The sequence below is a fragment of the Sciurus vulgaris genome (genome assembly GCF_902686455.1).
Source record: "Sciurus vulgaris genome assembly, chromosome: 5".
Classification (NCBI taxonomy): domain Eukaryota; kingdom Metazoa; phylum Chordata; class Mammalia; order Rodentia; family Sciuridae; genus Sciurus; species Sciurus vulgaris.
The window spans coordinates 137,756,390-137,770,770 of record NC_136465.1 but is presented as its reverse complement, the minus strand read 5'-3'; the positions used below and the strand labels follow the sequence as shown (position 1 = coordinate 137,770,770).

Sequence of the window (14,381 nt, the reverse complement as noted above, 5' to 3'; positions counted from 1 at the left end):
CTCAGTAGTCAAGTGTCCCCGAGTTCAATCAATCCCCAGACTGCCCCCCCCTCAATAGAAGAGACTGAGGCAGGAGGATTGAAGTCAATCTGGATGATTTAGTGAGACCCTGTCTCAAAAAGAAAAAAATAAAATAAAAAGGTCTGGGGATATAGTTTAGTAGTAGAGCACCCTTGGATTCAGTCCCCAGTATGGGGTGGGGGATCCCCAAAGGTAGAATTAGTTACTAGCCCACTACATCTTTCTTCTACTGTTACTCAAAAATCAGAATGAAATTCTTAATTTGGTGAATTCAAGTGTAACCTAATAATAAAAATTTTACTACATCATTAATTAGACAAACATTTTAATTTTATTGAAGATCAATGTAGAAAATTACATTGATTTAGGAAGTTTTAGTCTTTATCTCCAAATAGTTATCTGCCTATTGCAAGTATTTCACTGTTCTGGGGCTCATTTCTTCATTGACCAAAGGAAGGGATGGAGTAAGATAATTGCAAAGGTTTCTTTTGGTTATAAATTTCTTTGGTCTAGACCAGTTGCTATTTCTCCCTGTAACTGGTCAATCAGTGTGTGTATGTAATTTGTTCTAAAAAGAAATAATTTAAAATAATGTACTAAAATTATTTTTTCATTCTTAATTGCGATGATTCTCAGTACTTTATTATTTATCATACAATCAGTATTATTAGGATAGTTGAAATTTTAAAAGTAGAAGAAAGAACTCTCAAGGGCAATCCTAAGTTTTACATACAGATTATTTATTATTTTAAATAGCTACTTTATTTTAGCTGGGCACAGTGGCACATGTTTGTAGAATCCCAGCAATTTGGGAGGCAGAGGCAAGATGATCACAAGTTTGAGGCCCAGGCAATTTAGGGAGGCCCTGTTTTTTTTTTTTTTTTTTTTTTTTTTTTTTTTTTTTTTTTTATAAACAAAAACAAAAAAGCAAAAGGTCTGAGTATATAGTTTAGTGGTGAAAAGTGCCCATGGGTTCAATTCCCAATATGGCAAAACAAACAAACTTATTTTAACTTGCATTTAGATTATGGGCAAAAGCAAAATTTTGAGGCTTAAAAGATTCTTCAAACTTTTATATTTGTGAGTTAAATTTAGAAAGCAAAGATGATATTTTCCTTAGAAAATGCAACTGGTATGCTAATTATTCCAGTGTGGTTTCAACTAAACATGATAAAATAATGTGAATACAAGGTAGATTTCTTTACTTCCATTCTAAGTAGAACCAGCAGAGGGCACTGCAGTGTTATCTTCAGTAGTTGAGTCAGTTGTGTCTGAAATTGCACTGGAATCCTACAGTGATTCATTTGACAAAAATCTATTCAGTAATGTTAGCAAGATTTATCAATTATGTGCAGATGAACCCAGGAAAAAAAGTCACTCCTTAAGTTTCTATTCAGATAATCTATCATTGTGCAAATAATGTAAGCCACTGTAGTGACTTTTATGTTATGCAGAGCCTTTGTTACTAATGCTTGTGAACTGTAATAAGAGAAAACAAATAGTAAGGTGGGCTTTCTGTTTTCTAATAAAGTGTACTCTATACACTGCTATTTTCATGTACTCCCTCACTTCAAGGTTATCAAAATCATACAGTACTACCTCAATTATTTAGGGATTTGAAAGTGAATAGAACTAAATTTACATTTCTAAAACTATTTCCTATTTTATACAGTGAAACTATTTAAGACATAGATACCTATGTTTTACTAATAGAATATTAAAGCATACTTAATTACTTTAGTGATTTTTCTGTTTCTAATTAGCCTTAAATTGGAATGTGTTATATGTAAGTGATAAAGCTTAATCAAATAATAGGCATATAGTAAATCTACAACTCAACCTGAGAACTAGAATCTTAAAAATACCTTGCATGTTTCTTCTTCCTTCTGTCCCCAGAAGTGATGACTAAGTTGTATGTTTTGTTTACTATTATATACTTTTTTTTTTGGGTACTGGAGATTGAACCCAGCAGAATTTCAGTATTTTTTCTTTAGAAATTAAATGAATCTTATTTTTTTGTAACTGAAGGAGCCACTCTAGGCTTTATGATAATGGAGTTTCATAAAAATATAAAATTAATTCATTGATTCAATAAAAATTTATTGCACTCTTTCAGTATATCAGGAAACAATACCTTTACTGTGCTAGGAAGAGTAACAGGTCTGAGAAAATTTGAAAAAATAAGATAGGCAAACTCTTTGCTTTCATGGAATTTAGGGTCTAGTAGAGGAATGCAAACAATAAACAAATGATATTTCAGTGATAAGAATTATAGTGAATATCATTTAGGTAAGGTGATAGACTAAAGTTATGGAGTGGCAGACACTAAACATACAAAAATATTGATAAATCATGCTATGTTCAAATTAAGAATTTATTTATAAGAAAACACCATGAGGAAACTAAAGGGATTTTTCTGAAGAGATAACTCTTGAGCACAGTCAGCAAATGAGAGGAACTAATAAAGCGAAGATCTGGGGTGGGAGTATTCCAGGTAGGTGAAAGAAAGATATAAAGGTCCTAAGATTGGCAAGATGACATTTTTGGGTAATAGCTAGAAAACCATTAGAGCACAAGCCAATTGAGTGACAGGAGAGTAGTGGAGAGTGAGATTGGAAAGATAAGCAGGTATCAGACCCTGTTGACTCTTACAGCCATGGATTTTATTGTAAGTATAATAGAAAGCTAATTCACATGATGTAAATCGAATTGACAATATAAAAAAGATTACTTGGGTTTTTGTGTAGAGAATGAACTCTGCCTATCAAGGAGCAAATTGGTAAGCTGGTAGGAATCTCCTGATGTATGCAGTAAGAAGATAACGGTGGCTGGGATTAGAGTGGTAGTTGTGGAAGTGGGGAGAAATAGTAGGATTCCAGATAAATTTTGAAGACAGAGTGAGGATTTCACAGATAACTGAATGTGAAGTGTGAGAGAAACTGGGGGAAGAAGAATAGTGATGCCACTAGCTGAGAGGGAGGAGAGGCAAGGTTGGAGGATAAAAGAATCAAGAATTTTGCTCCAGATAAACTTGAGAAGCTTTTAAATTACAAAGAGATAATTATAATGCAGGCAGTTGTACATGTGAGTTTTAGTTTAGGGGAAAGACAGTATAGCTGGAGTTATAAATTTAGGAGTCATCAATCCGTAGTTTTTTTTATTGACTTGGTAAAATACTTTTTATATCTTTATCGGGATGATAAAGTGTTTTTGTATCTTTGAAGAAAGGAGCTAAAATATAATTTTGAAAACTTTGGCATAATGGAAAACATGTTAAAGCAATATTATTTAAAAGATTGGTGATGATATGAATGTGAAGTTCTGGCTGGGTTGAAAATTTAAACCTAGAGTGAGGACCAAATCACTGCCTTTTTTCTTTTTTCTTGGTACTGGGATTGAACCCAGGTGTGCTGTGCCACTGAGTAATATCCCCAGCCCTTTTTTTTTTTTTTTGAGACAGGGTCCTGCTGAGTTGCCAGTGCTGGCCTCTAACCTGCAATCCTCCTGCTTCAGGCTTTTGAGTTACTGGGATTACAGGCATGCACTTTTGCACCCCCCCCCACCCCCGTGTGGTGCTGGGGATTGAACACAGGGCCTTGTGCATGTGAGGCAAGTGCTCTACCAACTGAGCTATATCCCCAGCCCCCTAAATATGATTTCTTAAGATGAAACTAAAGTTTCTAAGAGCACAGAAATAAAATGAAAGCATGTGGAGATCTAGGGCCCTGTGGACTTGAAGTTGCCCAATTCCTTCATTGAGTATTTTCTTTGTTCCCACTTCTCTTCTTTCTTCTTTTTTCTTTTTTAGTTGTCAGTGAATTAAAAAAAAAAAAATCATTTATTTATACATAGTGCTGAGTATTCAACCCAGTGCCTCACTCATGCCAGGCAAGTGCTCTACCACTGAGCCACAATTCCAGCCCCCACTACTTTTCTTTTTCATCTTTTCTTATTACGCTCCTGTAATGGTATCTTGGCCATATGGGTGAGAAGTAGCCTCAACATTGTTTAAATTGAATATTGGATCAGCAAATTTTTAAAAGGTTTTGGAACCAAATGGTTCTGAGTTAGAATTTTGCTCCCATTATTTAATGACTAATCTTGTGTAAGGCAGTCTCTGTACATTAAGTTTTCCCATTTCTAAAATAGGACTCATGCCTACTTTCCATGAAAATTTGATATTAAAGTAGCAAGTCTAGTGACTGAAATATTATTTTATACTAATTTTATTCTTTCTGGTTAGACTGAGTATATTTTTGTATGCTTGTTGACCATTTGTGTTTCTTCTGTGAAATAATTTTGCTTTTGCTTATTGTTCTAATTGCAAATCTAACTAATAGTACCATGAAAGATACCAGAAAAACTTGGGGTACCATTTATTATCAGTTGGATATGCATTTTCATTTTTAAAATGTCTATAATTTGTGTTTTTGACTCTTGTGTACCTGTCAATTTATTTTATATTGATACAACATAGAAACAAAATGGTTTTGTGAATCTAAGTGTTGATTTGTTACAACGAATATAATTGCCAAGACTATTTCAGTCATAATCCTATTCATATTATGAACTATGTCATATAAATCTGTGACTTTAGGGCTGATTATTTTTCTCTTCTTTTCTTGAGCTGTTTTAGCAAACAGTGACGAATCTCAACTTCTGACACCAGGAAAGATGAGTCAACGCCAAGGGAAAGAAGCTTTTCCAACACCAACTAAAGATTTGCATCAGCCATCTCTCAGTCCAGCAAGTCCTCACAGCCAGGGTAAGAAGTTGTGGTTTGGAGTTTTTATTTAGTTGGTTGAGAGAATAAAGGAGATGGACATTTTGGGTCTATCATAATTTTTTTCTTTTTAATTACTTGGTTTTATAGAGGTTTAGTTTGTTTTATTTGAGTCATTTATAATAGTCTTAAAGATTTAAGAAATTTTAAGATGCTTATTATTAATTCATTTAAATAATAAACTCATTACATGTTAATATGAATAACACTTTGCTTCTCATTACTTGAAACACTTACTACTTTATTTTGGAACATTCAAAATCATCACTATTAACTACTTTGAAGCTTACAATTGTTACCAGTCATAATCTTCCTTCTATCCAGTTGACCCTGGTACCATTAACCATCATCTCACCATCCCCTACTTCTTTTCCAGCCACTGGTAGCCACTATTTTATACTCTACTTCTGTGAGATCAGTCTTTTTAATTTCCATATATAAGTGAGATATGTGTTATTTATATTTCTGTGCCTGGATGACTTCACTTAATGTAATGTCCCCCAGTTCCATTCATGTTGCTGCAAATGACAGGATTTCAGTCTTTTTATGACTGAATATTACCTTTGTATATGTATATCACATTTTCTTTATTCATTCGTAGACACACCCACAGGTTGATACATATTGTGGCTATTATGAATAGTGCTGCAGTAAACAGAAGTAGAAATATTGCTGAACATACCAAGTTCCTTTCATTTGGATATATAGCAAGCAGGGGAATTGCTGGATCATGAATAATATATTTTTTAAAAAATATTATGGCCCCCATACAGTTTGATAATGATTGTAGATCTGTTTAATGTCTGGCTTAATGAAAGACCTATATTTTCCTATCTGATTCTGTAATCTATTGCAATATCATTATTTAATAAAAGTTTAAAAATTTCAGCACCACATATAAATGTAGCTTTTATGTGCAATTATAGATGTTTTTCTTTGGTAGTACACCAAAGCTTGACAAGTAGTGGTTTCTTAAATGTTGGTTGCCATATAGTATACTTCCCGTACTCTGTAAAATGAAAATCCATTGATCTGTCTTGGATTTTGAATGGCTTTTTATTCATGCATGGTTTTGTAACATCATGTCTTTCGGAAAATATTTATTCATTGAATTATGCAGATTTTCCAAATATTGACAACTTTAAAAATATACCACAAAGAAGTGCTTTATGAATATTTCTCATTTTGTCACACTCAATCTTTAAACTCTGTTCGTAGGGCTCAAGATTAATAACTTTTTTCTGCTTCTTCAAGGACATTTATGAGACACATTCTTTTACTGTGAGTGAATAACCCCAAAGAATTCAGTGACCACTATTGCATTTGGTTTTTCTGCCTTGATTTGTGCCAAGGTGCCAGCAGTTTTACCTAACATTGCTTTTGCACCATCAGTGAAAATGTCAACACATTTGAGATAGTCAGGGACAAAAGGGGTGGTAAGCTCTCAGTCCTTTATCCATAACTTGTGACCTATTGTTACCTGTGTATTTCCTAAAATATTTCCCTATTCTCTCCCTTGAATAATGTATAGGTATGTCTTCTGCCATCCTCCTATTCTTTTTTCATATTTTTTAACTGGTGCATTATAGTTGTACATAATGGTGGATTTTATTGTTACATATTCGTACGTGCATACAATATAACATATAATTTGGCCAGTATCATTCCCTAGTATTTCCTCTTTCCCTTCCCTTTTCCTTCCCCCTGGTTTCTTTCCTCTCTTCCACTGTTCTTCCTTCAATTTTAATGAGGTCCCCTCTTTTTTCCCTTTTTCCTCTCTAGTTTCCACATACGAGAGAAAACATGACCTTTGACCTTCTGAATTTGACATATTTTGCTTAATACTTTCTCAAGTTCTGTCCATTTTCCTGCAAATGACATAATTTCATTCTTTATGGCTGAGTAAAACTCCATTGTGTATACGTATCATTTTCTTAATCCATTAGTCTATAGACAGGCCTGTGAACTGGTTCCATAATTTGACTATTGTGAATTGTTGTGCTATAAACATGAATGTGGCTGAATCACTATAGTGTAGTATGATGACTTTAATTCTTTAGGATAAATACTGAGAAATGGGTATAGCTAGGTCATAGGTGGTTTCATTCGTAGTCTTTTCAGGAACCTTCATACTGATTTCCTTAGTTCCACCCTCTTATTCTTTTTTTTTTTTTTTTTTTTTGCAGTGCTGGGGATGGAACCCAGGGCCTTGTGCATGCAAGGCAAGCAGTCTACCGACTGAGCTATCTCCCCAGCCCTTCCACCCTCATATTCTTAATCAAATTGACCAAGGAGACCTGGTGCAAGATGACCAGGTCATGGCATCCTAGATGTCATGAAGGATCTTTGACAAGGAAGAAATTTCTAAAATAAATAAATAAATAACCATACTCATGATGCATAGAAAAACACCAGAACCTAGCCCTCCTCAGGTGCTTGAGAAAAGGTTACCTTGTCCTTCCTTTATTGGGGGATCAACCTGATTTTTCTCCCAATTAGGGCTGTTCCTTTGATGAGAAGCTCATATACCCTTTTCTCTGCCTAATTAAAACCTTGCTTGTATAGGTGTTCCTACACTTTGGCCCAATTTCACTTCTATTGCCATTAGATCAAAAATTCCTTTCTCTAGTTCACTATGAAAAAATATTATGAAACTAATTTTGACCTTGCAGACCCTCTAAAAGGGTCTTGGAGATTCCCATTGGTTCATGGATCAGACTTTCTTATTCATAGTTGATTGCTTTTGTGTAGATTCTGCTACTCAGCTAAAGTTTATTTAATCACATGTTCTGAACTCTCCTGTGGTGTGATTGGTAGCTGCAGTGCAAGAATTGCTTTTAAAGCTAAGAACTTGAATTTGGTGTTTTAAAGTTAAAATATGCCATAGTCCTCCTTCATTTGCATTTTCACTTTCTGCTCTCAAATGTGGAGTGAAATTATTAAGTGGAAAATTCCAGAAATGAAGAGTTCATAAGTTTAAGTTGCATTTCATTCTGAGTAGTAAGATGAAATCTCATGACATCCTGCTGCTGTGTCCCATCAGGAAGGCGAATAATCCCTTTGTCTAGTATATGCATGTTGAGTACAGTACCCACCCTATGGCAGTTGAGAGAGAAGCAGGGAAAGAAACTACATTCATATAGCTTTCATTACAGCATATTGTTATAATGGTGCTACTTATTTTATTATTGTTAATCTCTTAGTGTGCCTAACTTTTAAGTCAAACTTTGTTAGGTATGCATATATAGGAAAAAACATTGTATTGTTTATGTGAGTATGTAGGGTTCAGTACTATTTGTGGTTTCAGGCACCCACTGGGGCAATATTAGAATGTATATCCTGTGGTTGGTGGAGGAACTATTGTACTTGATTATCATGTATTTTAAAAATTGAATGTAGAGTTAACTATCATAGTATATTGGCCATGTAATTATTCTGGTTTTGGTGTTGTAACTTTAGGAATCATCCTTTGAGATTGGGCTTGGGTGACTTTTTAAAAAGTAAATATTGACCATTAAGTACAGATCAAGCACCCCTAATCCATAGAATCTGACATCTAAAATGCTTTAAAATTTGAAACTTTTTGAGCACTGACAGGAACACTCACTGTAAGTGGAAAATTCCATTCCAGACCTCATGGGTGGGTCACAATCAAAACAAAGGCACAGTAAAAATATTGTTTGAAATTGCATATAAGGCATATATGAAACAAATGAATTTTTATTTGAACTCTGATCCCATCCCCAAGATATCTCATGTATGCAAGTATTTCAAAATCCAAAAAAGTCTGAAATCCAAAACACTGTGAAGGTTTCAAGTGCTTCACATAAGGGATGTTCAGCTGGTGGTTGTTACTTTTATTTCAATGAAAAATATTTGTTTAGTCATGTGTTAGATGGAAACACTTTTATATAGCATTGTTGAAACTATAAAATTATTTAATAAGATGAAAATAATCACAGTGTTAACATTTTTTGCTTGATTGTCAAATATAGTTTTGGACAGTTAGAATTTTTGTTGCCAAAATGCTTTTTTCGAAGACCCGAAAATAGGCATTTGTACATTCTCTGATGTAAATAAGCTTCATTAAGATAAAATCCTAAAAGGATACAACTCACCTGGTTGTTCCCCATTCTCAGAACCAGAATTTTGATTGCAGTAGACATGGTTCATCTGATTCATGTATCTATGTAATAGAATATTTAGAAGAATTCTTTAACTTGTGACTTAGGAAAGCAACGAAAGGTTTAATTAATAATTAAACCTGTCCTCATTTATATCTGCCATGACTATTTCTCCAGTAAACAGGGAATTTTGGAGAACAGTATGGTGAAATATATATGCCCATTGTATAGTGCTAAGAAATTATTGACCAAACTCTGTCTCCTGTATCTTTTGATGTGATTCCATTATGTATGTAGAATTTTTTTTGTGTTTAAGAATTTTAACTCTCCAAATATAATACAGTTCTTTAGCTTAAAGAGGAATAATGAGACAAAATGGTTTTCAAAAGTACAATAGAAAAGTATTGTCCACTGGTTTATTTTTCCAAATGAGCAGTAGGCTATTTACAAATAAGCAGATCTCCAATGATGTGTATTAAAATGGTAAGTCTATCAACTGTTTGAAATCTAAATGAAAAAAAGATTATGAAGGCACATTTGATCTGTGAATTAAAAACAAACATTCTGGTATTATGGCAGAATCATTTCATTTTTGTTCCCAAAACACATGAGCACCAAAATTGTCCAAGAACATTTAACATTTAGTAGAGCAGGAATGTGAAAATTAAGGAGGGGAGAAAAATGTCTTCAAAAGGAAATCTTTGGAGATCTGTTTACTGCAAATAAAACATACTAACCACACTCCTGGTACACATAAATATTAAACTTATGGGTACTCAAGAAGTGGCAGAACCTTAAACAATAGATATTAAATAAATTAAAGGTATTGAGATGCCAAGGATAAGAGAAACAGTAATTAAAGAATGAAGTAACCATCTCCATATCATAGGATGAAGTGATTAAAACCAAATACACCTCCCCCAATGTTTTCATCAGGATGTTTTTGTTTAGCTTGCATACCTTAGAGTTAGTGTAGTAATTCTTCTTCTTCATTCTAAATATTAATATTTTATCCTCTAAAGAGAAGAGTCAGTAAGAGAGAAAACACCAAATGCTTCTTGTAATGTGGTGCCAGGTCTGTTTAGGCCAAGGCATGACAGGAACCACCCCAGCTCTGGCTGTGCTGTCCTCACTCCCCTGGCTTGTCAAAGCTTACTTGACCTCGATGGGTAGAGTACAGTGTGGGGGGAAATAATCACCTTTGGAAAGCTTTGCTAAAGATTATGATGATACAAATATTATCACACTTCCTTATTTTACAGCTGGAACTTGAGATGACTTTTTTTTTTTTTTTTTAGTTGTCAATGGATCTTTATTATTTATTTATATTTGGTACTGAGGGTTGAGCCCAGTGCCTCATGTTAGGCAAGTGCACTAAGCTACAACCACAGCCCTTGAGATGGCATTTATTTTTTATTTTTATTTTTTGGTGCTGGGGATTGAACCCAGGGCCTTGTGCTTGCAAGGCCCTGCAACTGAGCTATATCCCCAGCCCTTAGATGGCTTTAAAAAAAAAAAAAAAAAAAAAAAACAAAAGGTACTATATGTGCAAGGTTAACAGTCACTACAGAACATTTACCAGAGTTACAATGTGTTTTTGTTTTGTTTTGTTACAATAATATTTCATAGGAATGTTCATGTTTTCTGCCATAGGACTATAGAGAAGGGGCCTGGAAAGGGAATGTAAAACAAAAACAAAAACAAAAACAAACAAAAAAAAAACATAAGGTTTTGTTCATGAGGGATATTTCGAGTCAGAATTAAACAGGTCTACTACTTAATGTTCCTTAATGTTGAGCAAGATGTATTCAAAGGCAAACACTGATCACATTTTTGTTCAAAAAGCTCAATCTTAAAGGAGCACTGTGTAATAAAACTATTTGAAAAATATATCCTTGTATGGACTTCAAAACTGATCACAGAAAAATATTTTGAAAAATAAATTAGATAAATTAAAAATACCATTTGCAGCAGAGCTGGCTGTTTGTGCAGAGCCATTATTGTTTTTACTGTTACTTGGATCATTTTTCTCCAGCCACATTTCAGCTAACTGCTGTGTGGACCCATATGTTGATGCTTTGGCCCCAAGCACATTTTGTATTGTTTAGGATCCAGATTGGGGTCACAGAAGACAGGGTGGTGGACGTGGACTACTTCTTCCTCCTGGTTTCTGAATGTCTCCAAACCTGCCTGGACAACCTGGTTCAGAACACTTTGTTTGGAGATAAGTTTTTGTCTTTTGGGTAATAACTTGGAGTTAATTTCTAGGTCATATGGTAAGTGCGTATATTTTATTTTATAAGAAATGGCCAAATGGTATTTCAAAGTAGTTACACCACTTTTACATTCCTGTTAGCTGTGTGAATAGTCCAGTTGCCCTCCATCCTTGATATTTTTTATTTTAGCCATTCTAACAGATGTGTAGCAGTGTCACATTATAGTTTTATTGACATTTCCCTGAATACTAAGGGTGTTGAGCATCTTTTCATATGCTCATTGGCTACTATTCTATCTTCTTTTGTGAAATAATCAGTTAATTTTTTGCTCATTTAAAAATTGACTTTAGTATTATTGAGTTTTACACCTTTAATATCTTAATGTCATTTTTTGATAGCTGTGTGTATTGCATTTTTTCTAATCTTGGTATGCTTTTGCGTAGTCTTAATGATTTTTTTCACAGAGCATGTTTTTAATTTAGATTTGACCCGATATATTATTTTTCCCTATGATTCAATCTCTCCTATCATTGTCGACTCTAAAGTTTCAAAGAATATTTTCTGTAATTTCTTCTAGAAGTTTTATGGTGTCAAGACTGATTTTTTTTCCCCCTTTGTTTTCATTCTTACTATTGTGGTCGTAGATCAGGTCTTCATCATTTTTTATCTATAGTACTTGGTATCACAACCTCTAACTGCTGTGGGGACCTTGCCTTCCTGAATACCAGGTTCATCTTTCTTAACAAAATTACCAAACCAAAAATATTGCTAATATTAAGGTGAGATTTTGATGGGAGAGAAGTTTTTATAGATGTATACAGCCAGACAAATGAATCCTCTGAAGTAAATCTCTGAGGGAAATAACATGAATAAAGAGAAATAGAAAATTATAAATGAAAATACCACTTTTTGTTATTCAAGTTTGCAACTGAAAAACTATAGATACCTACATTTGTCACTCCCATATTCAAGAAGGTAATCGCTTACTGTTGCCTCAAGCAGTAGTAGAACCTAAGTCTAGCTGTGTCTGAGAATCACTTGGGAGCTTTGCTAAGATACAGATGCTACTCCACCCTTTCAGAATCTCTAGGGTGAGGCTCAGTAATATGTGTTTATACAACTCTCTAAACATATCAAATGTAGTGACATTTGGACACCAGCAATTAAGAGCATAAGTTGCAGCTTCCATAATCATAGTTGAGCCTCTTCGTATGTGCCTGGTTTTACTGTATTCTTCCAATTTCATCTTTTTTCCCCCTAATGAATCCAACTGGGTGGTTTTCTTCACTGTTCCCCATCACTGTGCTTTTATTTATCCTGATCTTTAACTGTGAAATTTCCTTCCCCCTTCCAGATACTGCTCATTCCACCATATACTGTTAGAATCTCTTCTTTCTTTAGATGATCCTATTATCCTAATTTTCAAAATTCCCATATCACTGCTTTTGAGATTTCGTGATGTGCTTTTTTATATGATTATATTGGTATAAATAATACCAATAATAATCCCCAACAAGCAGGTTTGCCAAGGGAGTTAGTTGCCTTAAATTACATGCTTACCAAGTCAGAGATTATTGACCACTAATTAAAAAATTTCGTCTATTTTCATTTTTATTTCCTGACTGTATATCCTTTATGCATATTGACTTGTACCAATTTAAAGTAGGCAATCATCACTTAGAAACAAAATGATTCTTAAGTGTTCTTCAGTATAGCAGTATAGTTTCTTCCCATAATTTTTCAAAAAAAATTTTTTTGGAAGAGCAGGGAGATTCTGATTATTTAAAAAAATTGTGTATTTCCCAGAATTTTTTCTCATTCAAAGACAAAGTATTTTATTTTATAATACTTTGAATTTGGGGCTGGGGTTGTGATTCAGTGGTACAGCATTTGCCTCACATGTGTGAGGCACTGGGTTCAATCCTCAGCACCACTTGAAAATAAATAAATATAAATAAGATAAAGGTATTGTGTCCATCTGCAACTAAAAAAAAATGTAAAAAAAAATACTTTGAATGAAGTACTGTTCTGGTCTTAAATAGGACAGGATTGTTTTATGCTGACTCGTTTGAACTTACTATATTTCAATTGTTTATTAAGAAAAAGAGAAAAACAGACATAGATTAATTAGGCTTGTTTTCTCCCTTTTTACCTCTACTTTTAAATAAGGATAATGCCCAAGGGGCCTTGAGACTAAGTGATAGCTTATCTCATGAGTCGATACTCTAATCTCTGGATCATGTTTGAGATTATTTTCAGGCTGGATAATATACTATAATTTGTAAGTAACCTTTCATTCTTGGTTATACAAAGCTATTTTCTATTGTTTTATTTTTATGAAACCATCTTTCAGTTATAGTGTTTTACCAGAGAATATATGATGTTGCTTTGCTAAAACTTAAGTCCGTTTCTAATTCTTAAATATTTAAATAAATTTTGAAACTTTCAGAACAAAATGTTTTGCCCGTTTAATCAGTTTTATCAAAATTAATTCAGACCATGCTAGTATTGTTTCTCTTATCTTTTAATAAGTTCTCTTAAGCCTGCAAAAATCCTTTCACTTTGGTGCTCTGGCAGTGTTAAAAATGACATGAGTCTGTCTATATCCACAACTTAATAGAAAACTTCAAAGTAAAGGGAGATGGTCTCTGAAGCTGAGTTTACTAACATGAAGATGTTGTATCAGATTCCCTAGGGTGACAGCATTAAGACACTGCTGGTATAATCTCAGATGACTAACACAGTTGCACTTTCATTTAAGTGGTTCGCATACAAAAGGAGATCTAGAAGCCACTTTCTTCCATGAATCGAAGCAATTCTTCCTTTCTTGGTAAGACAATTCTGAACATATTTGGGACCACACACACATAACAAATATATTCTTGAATCTCTGTATTATATTTCAAGAAAATTGTTTTGTCAAAAGGGGACTTGGATTTTTTCTTACCCAACCCCCACTTAACATGAATTTTTTTTACCTTAAATGCTGTGCTTTTGGTTTGTAGTCATAGGTTATATTAGAAATAGAGTAGACGTTTTGATAATTTTCTTCTGAAATTTTCAGTCCTTAAAGCATTTGATATCTGAAACTATTTCTTGAGACTATTGTTTTTAAATTCCTTGTGTTTAGTAGCTGGGTCATGTAGCTATGAAAGCATATTAAATAATAAAAAAGTATAATATTTGGCAAATTAATAAGAATAAAATATTTTAAATATCTCTCTTGTAAGATGTTAC

General features: G+C 33.6%; 1 protein-coding gene across 12 annotated transcripts in view; it reads left to right on the top strand.

Annotated features, from left to right (window-relative positions):
- OSBPL8 (oxysterol binding protein like 8) overlaps window positions 1–14,381 on the top strand; it is a 182,245-nt gene that overhangs the window by 77,815 nt on the left and 90,049 nt on the right. For 8 of the 12 annotated variants that reach the window (XM_079142531.1, XM_079142523.1, XM_079142532.1 and 5 more), the window contains one exon: window positions 4,649–4,786. In XM_079142531.1, coding sequence (XP_078998657.1) covers window positions 4,649–4,786 — 138 coding nt within the window. The remainder of the gene's footprint in view (window positions 1–4,648; window positions 4,787–14,381) is intronic. The other 4 variants (XM_079142534.1, XM_079142530.1, XM_079142525.1 and 1 more) reach the window with 1 other exon arrangement.